General features: G+C 41.1%; 1 protein-coding gene and 1 long non-coding RNA gene across 2 annotated transcripts in view; both read left to right on the top strand.

Annotated features, from left to right (window-relative positions):
- LOC105921828 (adhesion G protein-coupled receptor F5) overlaps nucleotides 1-18061 on the top strand; it is a 33078-nt gene that overhangs the window by 2822 nt on the left and 12195 nt on the right. Inside the window, exons 5-8 of the mRNA XM_036147639.1 lie at nucleotides 1987-2130; nucleotides 2241-2402; nucleotides 6212-6400; nucleotides 17138-17326. Of these exons, the coding sequence (XP_036003532.1) occupies nucleotides 1987-2130; nucleotides 2241-2402; nucleotides 6212-6400; nucleotides 17138-17326 (684 nt within the window). The remainder of the gene's footprint in view (nucleotides 1-1986; nucleotides 2131-2240; nucleotides 2403-6211; nucleotides 6401-17137; nucleotides 17327-18061) is intronic.
- Nucleotides 2302-6100, top strand: LOC118556537. The gene is made up of 4 exons (XR_004932741.1): nucleotides 2302-2402; nucleotides 4924-5111; nucleotides 5221-5282; nucleotides 5996-6100. It is a non-coding gene; the product is annotated as an uncharacterized LOC118556537 (long non-coding RNA).

The following is an 18061-nucleotide window of genomic DNA, read 5'->3' as shown; positions in this document are numbered from 1 at the left end:
AATTCAAAACATGAATCCCACTTGACATGTCACTGGAAGAGGTGAGCTGGCATAGTTTAAAAGCACCTGCAATATCGGCCTCAGCAAGCCAAGAGCTATGTCCAGCTGTGTCGATGAGCTATATTTTAAAAACCACCATGGAAAAAAGGGTCAATTATTGCACTTTGCCTGAATATTTGTAAGTAGTTATCCCCAGAGGGCAAACACAGAAAGAGACTAGGGTGATTTAAATACCTTATCATAAGGCCCTTGTAAACCTCTTAAGCATCTCTGGTTCATGTAGCGCAGTCTGGAGACTGTGGAAATGTGTGTTGAAATAGGGGAAAGAGATACGCCTACACAATTTAATGTTTGATGCTGGTCTCACAAAGAGTGATTGTTTCAATGTGTTAGATGTCTACATGTTTTCCTGATGTCAAGTGCTTGGACCGCCTTATGCTGAAATGTGCTAAACAAACCAACTTGATGGACTTGACCCTGAGAGGAGGAAATCAAAAGCGATCTAGATGACGTTTAAAATAATGCCTATTCAGGAGTAATAATGGGAGTAAACAGATGATGGGAGATCAAATTTTGGGTCTCATTGGCTTGTGGGAGAGATGAGCATTTGAACTGACAGATTTTTAGAAAACATTATGCACATTAGCTGACTTTGAAGTCCAAATGATACAGATAAATTAGCATAAACCAACACTCAAGAAATACCATTTTATATCTGCTCAGCAACATTTTTTTATACTAAAATTGCGAATAAAGGCTCTCTGATAGTTAATTTACAGGACAGAAAAGATTCACAATAATTCTTCTACGAACCAGCAAGGATAATGGACACTAGATGACTACACATTATCTGGCAGAACTTAAACACAACACTATTGCATGATCTGAGCTTGGGGCCATTTGTGCCTCATGGCTGTCACTGAGAGCATGCAGGGTATGCACACAACAATTTCAGATCATTCTTTAAACTGCACAATTCAGTACAGAGACAATGCAAAGTGCTTTACATGATTAAAATATAGGAAAAATAAAACAGAATAAAAGCAAGTAGGAAAAAAATGTAGAAACAAAAATAGAACATTAAAAACAGTTGGAATAAAAAAGTTTAACTAATGATGTTTCAGTAAAACAGTTTAACTAGAACAATCGAAGGCAATCCTAAACAAATGTGTTTTTAATCTTGATTTAAAGGAACTCAGGCTTTCCGCACCTTTACAATTTTCTGGAAGTTTGTTCCAGATAAGTGGAGCATAGGAACTAAATGCTGCTTCTCCGTGTTTGGTTCTGGTTCTAGGTATGCAGAGCAGGCTGGAGCCAGAAGACCTTAGTGGTCTGGAGGGTTGATACACTGATAACAAGTCTGTTATGTATTTAGGTGCTAAGCCATTCAGGGATTTATAGACTAACAGAAGTATTTTAAAGTCTATTCTCTAGGATACAGGGAGCCAGTGTAAGGACTTTAGAACTGGGGTGATGTTCTCTACTTTCTTAGTCTTAGTGAGGACGCGGGCAGCAGCGTTCTGGATCAGCTGCAGCTGTCTGATCCACTTTTTAAGCAGACCTGTGAAAACACTGTTGCAGTAATGAATTTGACAAACAATAAACGCATGGATTAGTTTTTCCAAATCCTTCTGAGACATTAGTACTTTAATCCTGGAAAAGTTCTTCAGGTGATAAAAGGCCAACCTTGTAACTGTCTTTTTCGGGCCTGATCAGTAGTTCCTAGATGAAGCAGCTGAAGCTGTGTGTTAACTTTTGATCTCTCCTCTATTGGTCCAAAGATTATTACTTCAGTTTTGTTTTTATTCAATTGAAGAAAATTTTGGCACATCCAGGCATTGATTTCTTCTAATCATTTCCTCAGTGCTTGAACTGGTTCACAGTCACCTGGTGACATGGTGATGTAGAGCTGTGTGTCGTCTGCATTGTTATGGTAGCTGATGTTGTTGTTTTTATAATACCTTGATGTGTCCATTTTCACTCTAGCTCCATCAACTATTGCTGATTATGAGTTCCAAGCTGTTATAAACCTTTTTGAACTGGAGATTTTTCAGCTGTTTCTCAACAACCTCAGCTTTCCAATATCAATCAGCAACACCAGTGAAATTTCCAGCATAAACACTACAACAGGTATTGTTTAGTTTATAGAGCTCCCTAAAATGTCAGCGCTCATCATTTTCCAATCTTTTGCCAAGTGTAACATTGAACATTTATACATTGTGCTGATGTTTTTCCCACAGTGTGTTCAACTAATATAACTGAGTACCACTGCAGGTGTGAGAAGAACTTTGCTTGGTCTTATAACAACAGAGTTTGTGATGGCATTCTTGGTGACACATGTGGCTGCATTAATGACCTCCCAGCTGATGGCCAGTTCTGCCAACTAAACAGCAGCCAAACAGGTAGGTTTAGAGGCTTTTTAACAAGATATATTCTGATGTTTATACTGGAGTAATGTTTGCACTGTTTTCAATGACCAGATTCAAAGGCTTTTATTACCTACACAACATGTTCTTCAGAAGCCTGCTAATCTCTTATCAATTTATTTCAGTCAAGATAAAGCAGGGATTGGGTAGCTTTTGGTGGAGTTAAATGTATTCTTATGAAAGTCTTGGCTCATGTCTTCCAGTCCAGCACACACATCTGCTTGTATCACAAAAGAATACAAATGGTAAAGGGTTTGTACTTGTACAGCGGTTTAACTAGTCTAACACCCCAAAGCGCTTTACACTACAATCAGTAATTTTCCCATTCACACGCATGTTTACATCCTGATGGTGGTGAACTATGCTAGTAGCCACAGCTGCCCTGGGCGAGTCTGACAGAAGTGACGCTGCTATACAGAACGTCATATACAATGAAGATGGATGTACAACAGGTACAAATAACACTAGATGCAACCATGGCTCACTCAACATCAGATATAGCAGAGACACGTGTAACCACAGCAGAACTAGTAGAGAAAACAGGGGTAAATAGAGTTACAACAGAAATAACCCTCAATACACCAGTGACAAATGCAACCTCATAGATAATATTAAACACAACAGTGATGACCCCACAAAAGTGGCCAATACAAGCAAACCAAAAATAATACTAGATACATCACTGACAAATACAACCACCCTAGAGATAACAACACACAACAATAGTTGCGTTTCCATTACAAATGTGGTGTCCAGGAGGCATCCTGACCAGATGCCCGAGCCACCTCAACTGGCTCCTCTCGACGTGGAGGAGCAGCGGCTCTACTCTGAGTCCTCCCCGGATGACTGTGCTCCTCACCCTAGCTCTAAGGGAGAGCCCAGACACACTACTCATTTCACAAAACTCATTTCGGCTGCTTGTATCTAAGATCTCGTTCTTTGAATCATGAACCAAAGCTCATGACCATAGATAAGGGTAGGAATGTAGATTGACTGGTAAATCGAGAGCTTTGCTTTTTGCTCTCTCTTCACCACAACTGACCGGTACAGCGCCCGCTTCACAGCAGACGCAGCACCAATCCGCCTGTCGATCTCCCCCTCCATTATCCCCTCATTTGTGAACAAGACCCCAAGATACTTAAACTCCTTCAGTAGGGGCAGCACGTCCTCCGGAGAAGGCAAGCAATCTACACTTTTCTGCCACAAAACCATGGTCTCGGATTTGGAGGCACTGATCTTCATTCCGACCGCTTCACACTCGGCTGCGAACCGCTCCAGTGAGGGCTGTAGATCACGACCTGAAGAAGTCAACAGGACCACTTCATCCACTAAAAGCAGAGACGCGATCATTTCTGGTGAGAGTTGGACTACGCTAAGGTTGCCCTGTGTTGCCGATTCTGTTCATAACTTCTATGGTCAGAATTTCTAGGCGCAGACAAGGTTTTGAGGGGTTATAAGTCACATAATTTAGTTTATTGGCATGAACAGAAAGTGACACAATATTAAACAAATCCACATTTTAGTCAAAATTAACAGATGTGCAAAATGAATTAAGATTAAGCAAAATGGCATGGCATACTCCAGCTTCCTTCAACAACACAAATAATGCAGAAGTCAAATAATATCTAAAAATACAAATAAATCAGAAAAAGGTCCATCTTCTGTTAGGGAGAGCCTGCAGACAGTGACCTAACTGTCAGTGCTGCAGCCTGGCCTCCGACCTGACACATGGCATTCTCCCTAAGCTATTTAGATAAAAAAATAAATAAATTAGAGTGTGAATGAGAGTTCTTGTGAAATATCTGTGAAAACCCTGTCCTGATAACTGTTTGCCGGTAAATGCATTTTATCAGCAAATTTATAACCTTTGCAACCTCTCCTTACCAGGTAAGGAGAGGTTACAAAGAGGGGACATAGAGCTCGGAATAAAAACTTGGGGGGGATGTACCACTTAACCCCCATCCGTTACGCCGATGCCCTAGTTGCAAGCTCTTTTTCATTCATCAACAGATGAACATTTGTGGTAAATACAGAGGCAAATACAACCAAATTAAAAATAATACCAGACAACACACAGACAAATATAACCGCACTGTACACTGTATTAAACAGAACCATTTGTAAAACACAACCTCAACAGAAATAATACACACAACAGTGAAAAATAAAACTCTGCCAGATATAACACCAGACAGAATGCTAACAAATGAAACCAGAGTAGGTGCAATAAAAAAAAAAAAAAAATCAAGGCATATGCAACACCACCAGAAATATTACCAGATATAGTACTGAAAAATTCAACCACACTAGAGAAAACATTAGAAAACATAGTAACAAATGCAACGACAGCAGACATGGCAGTAGAGAGAACAGTGGCAAGTGCAACCACACTTTATATTTCCTAAAACAATCTCTTGAAAAACAGTAATACATTCAACTATGCTAGAGATAATGCAAGAAGCAACAGTGAACGAAACAAGAAACCATATCTCATCAGAGTCAACAGCAGAACAAAGGACAGAGTCAACTGAGATGACCACACAGTCTACTGCAAGCTTTGCTGTTGATAAGACCTTCACTGTTAATGGGACCTTCACTGTTAATGGGACATTCACAATGAACATGGATTTCCAGGACTCATACAATTCTCCTAACAGTAAAGTTTACAAAGATGTTTATGATGCGGTAAGGCGTAATTCATATATGTCCATTTTAAGTCTTAGCACACTACTGGTGAACTTACAAAGACAGGCATATTTACATGTGGTTTGACATCGCTATTGTCTTTAAATAGGTTGAAGGAAAGTGTCAGCAGTTTATCTCAAAGGTTTGCAAAGTGCAGAATTTGACCTTCAGGTGAGTCTAGTTTTATGCTCTTTATATACTCTCTACATGAAATATGCATGTTTAAAAAAATAAACAAACTTACCGGCCTCCAAATCATTCATTTCCAAAAGCCTTTTTAATTGAAGTATCAATATCTTTCACACAGAGCTGATTGCATTCTTTGACAGAGCTATGTAATTTGAAAGAAAGGAGAGAGAAAGAGATAGAGATGTATGCACTTTTTGATATGCCATTAGGTTCTTACCAAATACTGATAGGCTCAATATTTTGACGGACACATCACAACTTACATTCAAAGAATTGGTGGAATGTGATGGCTTCACGGGCTTGTGAAACCATTTGTCAAGAAGCTAGTGCAGGGAAAAAAGAGTCATTGGGATGGTGTATGCCTGAGCTTTGAAATGTTGGTTTTCATATCTCACTGTCATGTATAATCATTTAAATATAACCAAAAAGGTCCAAGAGCAGGTGCACTATGGTAGTAACTAATTTTGACTTCAAAATTCTAACAAATAAAAAGTATGCTTTATAAATTGAGCCAGTAAGTCTTCCACTATTTTAGCCTTGAACATAGCATTTTGTTTTTGCAAAATCAACTATGTAGTCTTCATTAAAAGTATATCCCCTATTTTTATTTCTTTAATATTAACAATCATTAGTATTACATATTTAGAATCATTATTTGCTATACTTAATATAACTGATTTAACTCTCTTTCGTAGGCATGGAAGTACCATCACTGACTATACTCTCAGTGCTTCTTCTGATAGTGAGACACAGATTGATTTATCAAAATATGAAATGTTAAAACTACTGGCAGAAACATACCCAGTGGAGTTTGTTGGTAAGTGAACTGCAGAATGTTTCACTTTTTTGTTGTCACAAAGATATGCAATCAGTAATGTATTGTTTTTCTAATATTTTTGTTATGTAAAAAGCTGAAAAAGTTATAAGAGTGTTTGCTGGTGAACACATGAACGCAACCTGTGGCCCTCCTCCTCAAGACCTCAATTTTAGTGTGAACATAAGGACAGAGTGGACACACAACGGTAGAGTCATTGATGATAGGAAATTGGAGGAAGGAAAATCGGTCCTAAAGATTCCTTCTTTTTTTCCACTGAATGATGGTAAGAAAAATATTGTTCATTGTAAGTAATAATGATATTCCCAATTCCTAAATATGTCAAGATGTTTTCTTCCTTTACAACCACTATGGACTAACATATTATTTGAACATAACATATTAGCACTGTTTAAATCAATGGTCTCAAACTCAAATCAGTGTCCTGCAACTTTTAGATGTGTCCCTTGCCCTACACATGTGAATCAAATTGCTAAACTATTTAAATAGGGTACAGTCGAGGTCTGAAGAGGTCTTCCAATAACAACAACAACAATAATAATAATAATAATAATAATACAAACATTTAAAAATAAACACAAGACACTGTGTGAAGGAAGTTCCAACATTAAGGATGCTGAATTAAACAGTTAAACATGTCCAAAAACATCAATGAAGGAAATACAAATAAAATAAGAGTCTTTGCAGAGGATACATAGAACCAATAATGATTAAATTAGGGAAGACAGAAATAGAAAACCAAAAAAAAAAAAAAAAAAAAAAACTTTCAGCCAAATCCTTTAAGGTACAGAAAGCAAATTACAGAAACCAATATAATTGTTAAATCAAAGTCCAACAATGGCTGATGATTAAAATATGTTATTTTTATATGTGAACAACACTAAAAACCAGAATAGTTAAACAACACCTTACAAAGAAGGTCCGGGAAGGGGCAATAAAAATGACAGACAATGGGAGTTCTTCCCCAAATGTTACCTTGAGTGACTCCTCCTTCTTCTGCCCCTCAATCAAACAAAATGCTTGAATTCATCTACGTGGGAAAAATACATTGCAGTTCTGCACAGAGCACATAACATATTCCCCTTGTCCTTCTATGTATTGCTAAAAGCAATAAAAATATTTTCACAGCACAAATGATGAGGTTATTTACTTGTTCATTCATTTTTTATTTTAATTTTTTTTATTATTATTTTTTTACACAAGGTGTTATTTTGTAGTCTTTCTAATGCATTGCTTGGCATCTACCTTATGGATTAAAATCCTACAAAGCCTCAGGTTAATGATTAACAATTAAAACTTGGAGATGTAAAAGGAAGGCTATGGTTATTATGTAATATTTATCTTCATGCAAATGTGCCAAATTCCTTGAGCTATAGGTTACATTGTGCTTCTGAATGCACAATACACAAACAAAATGAAATATAAAGGGGCTGCATATGAAATATTGACTTTTTCAGTTGGGTGAGGAGGTCACATGATTACAAATCAAAAGCTCAGGTAGATGATTATCTGTAGTTGCTAAATTATAGATCACAAAAACACAGTAGTTCCCCAGCTTTTAAAGTGGTACAGCCCATATCACTATTTATTTATGGTAATGCTATTCTATAAATTCTATAAATTTGGACTGATTAAAAAAAGTCTTGGAAAATATACAACCATGGGTTACATGGTGAAGTAATGTTAAGACCAGGTGTTACCATGACAAGGTACATGGTTTGTATCTGGGCCTTGGGTACTTCTGCATGGAGTTTGCATGTTCTCAAGTTGCATGTGTGGGTTCGATCCAGGTACCCCATTCCCCACAGTCTAAAAGCATAAAAATTAGGTCACTTGGTTTCTCTGAATTGCCCTTCCGTATGAATATGTGCTTGTATGGTTGTTTGTCCTGAGTTAGTCTGGGCTACCCTGTGATGGACTGGTGACTTGCCCAGGGTTTACCAGGGTTGTTTGGATATAGACAGCAGCAGCAAGGATAATTGGTGTTTAAGCACACCCGTTCCTTATGAGACTTGCTTGTGGATGTACTTCCATGACCAGCTGACGGTAGAAAGAGAGCGAAAAAGAGATGACAAAAACAGCGGAGGTCTGCGCCTATCTCCAGCAGTAGGGGGAAAACTTCTCTCAACAAGTGTGGGCTCTTGAATTGTGAATGTTGTAAAAATTACCTTAGTGAGGAATGATTCCCGAACATAGTTTTGAATAAAAAGGTTTTGTTTGCATCCCACTGAGACTTTTGCTGTCTTTGAGTGGGCTATAGTCACACCCCATAATTTATTGTAAGATGTGTCAGGATTGTGGAGGCGAGGACCTAGGCGGCAACGAGGCAGAGGCAGGCGCATGACTGAGACTGAGCCTTCTTCGGCCGGCTGCGCTGGGGGCTTGGAGACGGATGCGTCTGGCTGGGGGTGGCGCCCTAGGACAGCGAGGAACTAATGGAGGCAGGTCATCCCAGTCATCCAATATTGAGTGGCTGGACAGGGGCTGCTGCAGGGGCCTGGGCACCATCCTGGGATTTCTTTTGTGCGCCCCTGCTCACCCCGCAGACTGGCAGATGAGAGGCTGCTGCTTGCCGGGAGAAGGAGGTGCGTTCTGATGCCTCGGAGCCAGGGTGAAGGTAGTTGGACGTCAGTGGACGGAAGCAAAGAGATTAGTTGGCAACGGTGGCTGACCCTCGCGGGAGGAATGCGGGGCGTCAGCCTGGCACGACGCAGGGTTCCTCTCCTTCGCTGTCCTCCATGCCTGCCCCGCACCGGTGGCTGACCCCCGCGGGAAGTTTGCAAGGCGTTAGTCCAGCACGGCGCGGAGACCTTCTCCCTCTGTCTCCAGAGCTGATTAAACATCCCGATTATTTCCAGCCCCGTTGCCTGGCCCTCTCTTGGTCGGGTCATTACTGTCAGGGTTGTGGAGGCGATGACCTAGGTGGCAACGAGGCAGAGGCAGGCGCATGGGGTTAAACAAAAGATATTTAATGAAAGCTAAACTTACAAGACCTCTGGCAGCAACAGCACGGGGAAAACACAGGAGGACGCAGAGGGTGATCACAGAATGACCCGACAACGGGGAAACAAACTGAGGCAACTTATATACACACACGCAACAGGGATAATCAAACACAGGGGAGTCCAATCAACAGAAAACAAGAACACAACTCCGAGGATCCTGACAAGTTGTTTACAGAGTTGAGAGTTTAGTCATCAGAACCATGCCGCATCAAACTGAACTGGCCCCGCAAGAACATAAGAGGACAAGAGACAAAAAGACATCACTTAAAACCTGTGGACTAACTTGTCATGATTTTGTCGTGGATGAACCCGGATACAGCATGCACACACAGAGCTGACTTTAAGAGAGTTTATTGAAAGAAGTGGGTGATGATGGCAAGTGGAACCAGAGTTTGTTACCAGGCGGAGGTGAAGGATGAAGGAGCTGACTGGCACAGCTTCTCATAGACAGGTTTATTTATTTATTTATTAATTTGAATAGGGACAAAGCACATTAATGAACAGCAGTATAAAAACAAATGTAAATATTCTGGATTATAGCTACAAAGCTAGTTTACATCCGTAGTCCCTAGGCAGGCAAATACATAAGAAAGAACATATAATATACAATATAAGCATCACAAGGGAAATGTTAAGAGTTTAGGGGTCACATGACTGGTTTGTTTTCATCCATAGTTTGAGTTGAGCTCTAAAGCTGATCAGTGTAGGGCTCTCCCGTATGTGCAGAGAAAGACTGTTCCAGATGTTAGTGGCTCTCACAGAGAGAGTGTTCTGACCAAAAGTTGTTCTTCTGTGAGGGACCTCACAGTCTCCTCTGGAGGAGGCCCAGGTTCTCAGGCCACTTGAAGTCTTAGGTTTGAACAGGGTAGACACAGGAGGTGGAGCTAGTCCATGTAGCGCTTTATAAATGAAGCATACATACTTAAAATTCATAAAATTTTAAAAATTTAAGAGATTGTACTTGTTCAAGATATTACATACATGGAAAGAATTTGGTTTTTGGTCATACACTTTAAGAGATTTTTGTACTGTGATTCAATTGATTTTAAATTGTTTACTGTGGTGAGAGACCAACTTGTGATGTAGTATTCAATGTGAGATAAAATAATTGAGTGGAGAACGGGTAACAGAGTCCACAGCTTCACAGAGATGGGTAGCAGAGTTAACAGCTTCACAGAGATGGGTAGCAGAGTCCACAGCTTCACAGAGATTGGTAGCAGAGTCCACAGCTTCACAGAGATGGGTTGCAGAGTCCACAGCTTCACAGAGATGGGTAGCAGAGTTAACAGCTTCACAGAGATGGGTAGCAGAGTCCACAGCTTCACAGAGACGGGTAGTAGAGTTAACAGCTTCTCAGAGATTGCTAGCAGAGTCAACAGCTTCTCAGAGACGGCTAGCAGAGTCAACAGCTTCTTAGAGACGACTAGCAGTCAACAGCTTCTCAGAGACGGCTAGCAGTCAACAGCTTCTTAGAGACGACTAGCAGAGTCCACAGCTTCTCAGAGACGGCTAGCAGTCAACAGCTTCTTAGAGACGGCTAGCAGAGTCAACAGCTTCACAGAGACGGCTACCAGAGTCCACAGCTTCTCAGAGACGGCTAGCAGTCAACAGCTTCTTAGAGACGGCTAGCAGAGTCAACAGATTCTCAGAGATTGCTAGCAGAGTCAACAGCTTCTCAGAGACGGCTAGCAGAGTCCACAGCTTCTCAGAGACGGCTAGCAGAGTCCACAGCTTCTCAGAGACAGCTAGCAGAGTCAACAGCTTCTCAGAGACGGCTAGCAGGACTAACCTTGAGGAGAAGCAGAGGTGGCAGATAGCGATGGGACATCTGAACCAGATTTCGAGGCCTGTACCGAGTAAAAAGGGGGCGTGTCAGACGAAGCCCCACTTCGGAGCTTGTGTCATATTGAGGAAATCACGTGAACAATAACAAACGGGGCCTCACATTACATCTGCCACGTCATTGCTTCATTTTGCGTCTAATTTTTCAAAATAAAAGCGCAATGAACCCTGTTGCTTTGTGGGTGAGGTCATCTGCCGACGAAGAAACCGTCGAAAATCTGAAACAGTGAAAAAAAGTCCTGTTCCAAAATAAACACAATAAAACCTAAAATCCAGAAATTTCTAAAGTTTCTTTTGTTTGATCAGGAGATCAGGAGATACAATACAACCACTCAGGGTCAAGAATTAGATTGGCTACAAATCATTTTAATTAAAACATGACGATTAAATATAATTTAATTGATTCTCCTCTTACTAAACATGAGTTTGATGAAAACTTTGACAATATTGCATTTACACATTTTTGGAAGTATGATCCAACTAAGTGACAAGGCTGTTACAGTTTCATCAGCAGATGTCACTAGTGAGTGATGAATGAAGCATCGAGTAAAGAACCTTTTTCCAAAGCAAAGTGCTGGAAAGCTTCATTGCTTCATGAGGCTTCATTTGCCCATCACTAGTGGCAGGGTACCAGTTATGCAGGAGACACAAACAGACAGGCGTGGAGTGGGTGTTGAACGATGACGGACCAGCAAAGAAATGAGCACAGAAGGAGGTTTAAATAGGGGAACTAACAGGTGCAAAGAGTCTGACTGATTGATTAGAAAATGGCTAACAGGTGCAACTGACTGCAGAGTGAAGTGAAGGCAGAGTGAGATGGGACGATGAAACTGAAAACTAACAATAAATAAAGACAAAAACATGACTAAAAACCCAAACGAAGAAGAAAAGTGACAACTAATGGAAAACAGAAGCCAAACCATAACTGTGCTTATGTTAAGGCATCCAGAAACTAAAGAAAACACTCAGGTCAGTAGTCCATTGAATGGAGATAATATATGGCTGGAGAATCTATAAACTAAGCAGCATAATTTAGAAGCATTATATTCTGGTGCATTTTTGGTCCAATGAAATTTGACACACCAAATATGTGGATCCAAGTGTGTAATGTAAAACACAAATATGTAATGATCCAAAGCTATATTGGCTAGAAAAAAAAAAAAAAAAAAAAAAAAATATATATATATATATATATATATATATATATATATATATATATATATATATATATATATAAATGCACATGGGCATTGTTGCTGTAACAATAGCTTTCGCGAATGTCAGTGGTGAAGTCCTCTGGAAATCCGAAAAAATTGTTGATGATTGCAGCTGTGTACAACTGCTCCTATTGACTTTGCATGGAAAGAGCGGAGAAATGTTGTCGCCACTTCCGCGGTCACTCCAGCGCGATCTCTCCTCCACACGCGTGTGTGTGTGCGTGCGCGCTCACACACACGCGTATATATATATATATATATATATATATATATATATATACATATATATACATATATATATACGCCTCCCCCACCCACATGCAGAGACTGCAGCGTCTCTGATCTCCCAGCTCGTGTGGTGAGGGAAGGCGACCAATCTGCGTTATCTCAAGTCCGCTTTCCTGCAACAGCTGATAAAAATAAACAAAGCTGTTTAGGCATTCTGTACTTCGCGGCTGGTTTGTGCAGAAGTCAGTGTGCAACCTAGCTTCGGTCTGTGTGATGATTCTCCGGATTCAGTCAGGTCCTCCACTCCGCATAGGAGGAGAATTCCTCTGTTTCGCTCTTGTCACCCCATCGAAGCAGGCAGATGCGTTTCACAGAACTTTCTGTGCAGCTTGTGGGCTTTTGGTTCGTGAGGCCTCATGGTTCAGTCAGCATCTCCTCTCCCTTTGTCTCAGGCAGGAAGAAGGTGAAGACTAGTTAGCAGCCCCCTTTCCTTGAGGGTTCCAGGAAGAAGTGGTCTGAGAGTCTGGTCAGAGGTGCTCTGCCCTTTTGTCTGTGGGGGGTGTTTTACAGCAGGCACCCTACTGAGAGAGTCTTTGCAGCAGATTGGTGGAATCCCTTCTGGTACCTCCTCCATGATACATGGTCAGAATTCAATCTGACATCAATTATTTCATCATGGCTTTAATATGGCACAACAATATAATTGTAAAATGCATGTTACTAAATAATGATCATACTTATACACAGAATATTAACAAACTGCTTTTAACAATTTAACAAATATCAATCAAAAAACTAGAACTAAGCTCAAACAAACCACATAAAAGCTCTTTATAAGAGTGGAAAATATAACATACAGCCTCATCAGAACCTGACCTTTGTGGACCCTCATGTCCTATTATCAGAAGTAATGTTTCTGTAATTAACACTATATACATAAAAATGTATCCGTCTTTTATTTTTAATAAAACAGTTTAATTACTTTAAGTTATCTCATACTACCTATGACTCATAATTATTCTGAAATACAAGAGAAATTCTTTGTAATTAATTTCTATGGCTCGTTTCTTTTTAATACTACACCTTTAAACAAAGGCTGTATGTTTAGAATCAGCACAGAAAACATGGAAGAAAAGACTTTATTTTTTGCGCTTACTGCAAAATATCTTTCTGGTACCATTCATCCATTCATTTTCCGACACGCTTATCCCTTTTGGGGTTGCGAGGGTTGCTGGTGCTTAACTTCAGCGGCGAATGGGCAAGAGGCGGGGTACACCCTGGACAGGTCGCCAGTCCATTGCAGGGCAGTCCTACTGGTACCAGTAGATGTTACTTAGATTATATTTTATGGATTTATTGAGCAAAACCTTGTTCTGTCAACATGTAGATTTGGACCAGCTGCAGTAATGACAAACAATGTGGGGATTAAAGGACTTTTAATGTGTTTAGCTACTTTAGGGATAAATTATTTGGTTTTCACTGAACCAAGCACCCTGTATTTTTCACATCATGAGGCAAATCTAACTAGAAGCTCCCAATTAGGGCTCCTACTGTTTTCTATCATAGCCAGAGCTTTTAGGTTTAACTGCAGTTCTGGTGAAAGTCCCTGTACCCTGTTTCTCAGGATGACCCTTGAGATGTTCATTTAGAGTCAACCTCCACCACTAATTATTTCTTTCTGGGTAAGCATAAAGAATTAGCTGTAACTTATAATCAGCCATTGTGGGTCAGCATTCTGGTTCTCCTGTTAGTTTCAACCTGGATTATGCTGCTTCTACCTGTTCCTGTGTGCACACATGCATCAGGCTCCCCTCTCTGGTTGACTCCTCTGTTACTCTAAATTGGGTCGTATCCCCTGTTTTAGCCCTGTTCAAATAATCAACTGGGCAGACTGACAGCCCTGCATTGTCTGCATCTGCCTCTGCACATATTTGTTTTGACTAATTGTTAAGTTATGGTAGTGTGGGTAGGTATGATGAAGCAGTGGTTCAAACTTGGCTGTCGGGCCAACAGCCTCAGTAACACACCGTTTCCAATTCAATCAAACTGCACAATAAAGGAGCCAAAGGTTCATGGGTATGTGTTTTTCTACAAAAAGTCTAGCGCAGACCCAGAGTCAATTTGATTGTCATGAGAGCAAACAGAGCAGGCATGAATGCAGTGATTTCATATGACTTTGGATCAGATAAACAAGGAACCCTAAAATATGAACCAATAATGATCAAGGGAAGAGGGCAAGAGGGCATGGGGAGCATACCTGTTTACCTTAAGACCCCTCATTCACCTCCCTCCTACCACCATAGCTCATGTGGCCTTGTTAGGTATGTTGGGATCATTAAGCAATAACAACCCAAACATGTAGGTAGAGGGTTGGGTCAGTGACTCACATGTCCTAGTTACCCCAGTAGTGACCCCAATGACCCTTTTAGTGTGATTGTTCTGATTGTAACTTATAAGCCTGTTACTGTCATGGTTCCTAGTTTTTTGACCCACATGCAGAATACCCAGAGTAGGCAGGAGGACGGTTTACAAAGTTTATTTAATTAAACAGGAAACGATTGCGGAAGTTCCTCTGGAGCCGCTGAACACGCAGGGACACACTGAGGCTCTAGAACAGAGAGAGGGAGGATTAATTGTGGCTGCGACAACGAGATGAGTGTTTATGGCCGGGTGCTTACCCCTAAATAAAAGATGAACCGCCGGGAAGAGTGAGCGGACACTGCGGGGCTCTGGGGGGCAGAGGCTGCTGGTGAGAGCAGCGGAGCAGGCGGCTGTTGCTCCTGAGACTGCTGACAGGGTTCCGGTGATCGGACTGCGGATCGGTGCTGATGGCTGACTGCTGGTCGCCGCGCCGGTTATATGCAGGAGGCGGCAAGATTTTCGGTTTACTTTTTGGCAGGAGGGCGGATCTGGACAGGGGGATGTCAGTTCGGTTTCAGAACTGGATAGTTCACGAGGGATCTGCGAAGCGGGATTCGGAGCTGTCCGCCTGAGACACAAAACAGACTCTTCAGTCAAGAGGATTGACGTTAGAAAAACGCTGGCCGTGAGTTCCTACCACGTATGGCTTATACTCTGGCGAAGAGGTGCAGTCAGCCGCTTCCTTTTAAAGCCGTCTCTGCAGTCGCGCTGATGTAGAACACCTGCGCTCAGCACCGCCCAGTTGTCAGCCGCCTGTGAGAGGGAGAGAGCCGCCGCAGCAACTTGACAGTTACTCCCAACCATTTTCAGAACCGAAGAAGCCTCTTTGTTAAGATGGCAAATATCTCCAAGATACAAAAGAAGTCCAGTTGCCTCTTACCCATGAACTTAGGATAAAAAGAAGCTACCTGACACATATGTTTGTAAAATAAGATAATTCTATTAATCACATCACAATGATTTGGTGAAGGCCCACATTACAACAATCAGCATTACGCTATAATCAAGCTCGAGTCAGCAGCTAGACAGCACTGTTTGAATTTGACAGACTTTATAGGACAAAATGAATGACAATTTTTTTTTTTTTTTTTATTATTTCAGCCAGTTTCTTTATTGAGCCAATGTTTAGTATGAGAGCTGTGCAGTATTTTATACATGAGGTCCCTCAGCTCAATCTCATTCAATTTACAGATGAATTAAGCCTGACTCCGTTTTGGGATCTTCCTTTATTGTTTGTCATGATTTGTCTTTGGATGAACCCGGACATAGCACGCACACACAGAGCTGGTCTTAAGAGAGTTTATTGCGAAAGTGAATGATGATGACATGATGAACCAGAGTCTGTAACCAAGCGGAGATGAAGGATGCAGGAGCTGACTGGCAGGTACAGAGCGGAGTAATAGTCCATGAACGAGTTAGGCAACAGAGTCCGCAGCTCGGCAAAGAGTTAGCCAGAGCACAGCAGCAGGCCCTTCAGCACGGCAGAGTCCACAGCTTGGCAGAAAGCTAACCAGAGCTCAGTAGCAGGCCCTTCAGCACGGCTGGGAATGAGTTCTTGAAGGCCAGAGTACCAGCAGGATTAGCAGCAGGACAGGGTGGATACTTGAAGACCAGAACCATAGCAGGATAACAGCTAATCCAGGTGAATACTTGCAGATTGAGTCAACACAGTCCAGAAACTCAGCCTGAGATGCAGAGGGGAGACAGGTGGAAGCACTAAGGCAGAAAACAAATGATCAGAAGGTGCAAACCAGGCAGACAGGCGAGGAGTAGGTGTTAAATGATGACAGAGCGGCAAAGAAGTGAAGGCAGAGGGAGGCTTAAGTAGGGAGGCTGGCAGGTGAAGTGAGTCTGGCTAATTAGTGACTGACAGGTGTGACTAACTACAGTGGGAGTGACGGGGAAGCTGAGTGAGAGGGGAAGGAGGAGACTGAACTAACCATAAATAAAGCTAGATCCTAACTAAACTCAGACAATGAGGAAGAAAATAGTTAACAAAAGCCAGATCAAAACTAAACCCTGACAATGTTAAATATCCAAAATTTGACTTTTATATTGAACATATGTGGAACAAACTTCCAGTAAGAATTAGCAGCAGTTTCAAATGAGGGTCTTACCAAAACATACCAAATATTTGAGCTTTTCTTCCACCACCTTTCTTACCTTAAAATAACAAATAATAAGTGAATGCTCATAAAGGATGTTGGACTGTTTGTGTGGTTACTGTGTTGCTTTAATTTGTTGGTCACAATGTTAACAGTGAACTGTTTTGTTGTTCTTTTTTTCCAGGGATTTATGTGTGTAAACTCATACGGGCAGACAACTCCAGTTTTAAACAGAACATAAGAATCACATCCATTCCGATCCCCCAGATCAATGTGAATCCAGTCACCAAGTCAGTGGAATGTGGGACAAATGCTTCTACCATACTAGTGTGCTATGTCGACGGTACCTACAAAGTTAGACTTTTATACAAAGGTAAACTACAACAAGGAAAATACCTGGCTGGCTTGCAGAACGATATGATGACAGGATGGATGTGCTAATTGAAACTACAGAAATTAGAGTGCTGTATAATGTACCCTTTACACACTTTTCAGATTTATCACATTACAACCACAAACGTTGATGTTTTTTATTGGGACTTCATGTGATAGACTAGAGCTTTTCAACATAATTTTATGTTGAAATAAAATCATCTGGTTTCATTTCAGTTAGTTCCTCCTGCTCCTGTAAAATCAAGCCCTTTCAACTGATGCTGAGCTATATCGGTCCCTAATCCATTCAAGGCATTCTGTGAAGGATGAAGAGAAATAAAATTAGAACTTCTCTTCAAGATTATTAAAATGTTTAGCAATTACCTCACACAGCACCACAGTGTTGACATCTTTCCATTTCTCAGTGAGTGGGAACATTTCTAGGTTGGCACTTCGCACATGTTGTGGCCAGACGCGCACCTTCAGATGGAATCCGTTTATTTTATCTGTGGTTGTAAGCAGGTTTTCATTTCGGCCTTGCATTCATGTGTTCAGTTCATTCAGATGATTAAATACATCTACCAGATGTGCCATTTCTGCACACCACTCATCACTTGGAAGAGAATTTGAGAAATCAAACCTCTTATTTGTAAGAAACACTTTAAGTTCCTCCAGCAGCTTAGACATTCGGTGCAGCACCTTGCTGTCTGACATACATCGGACCTCCGTATGGAGC

Source organism: Fundulus heteroclitus, chromosome 15 (genome assembly GCF_011125445.2).
Source record: "Fundulus heteroclitus isolate FHET01 chromosome 15, MU-UCD_Fhet_4.1, whole genome shotgun sequence".
Lineage (NCBI taxonomy): Eukaryota > Metazoa > Chordata > Actinopteri > Cyprinodontiformes > Fundulidae > Fundulus > Fundulus heteroclitus.
Note: the sequence above shows the minus strand (reverse complement) of the source record. Positions and strands in the feature narration are given on the sequence as shown.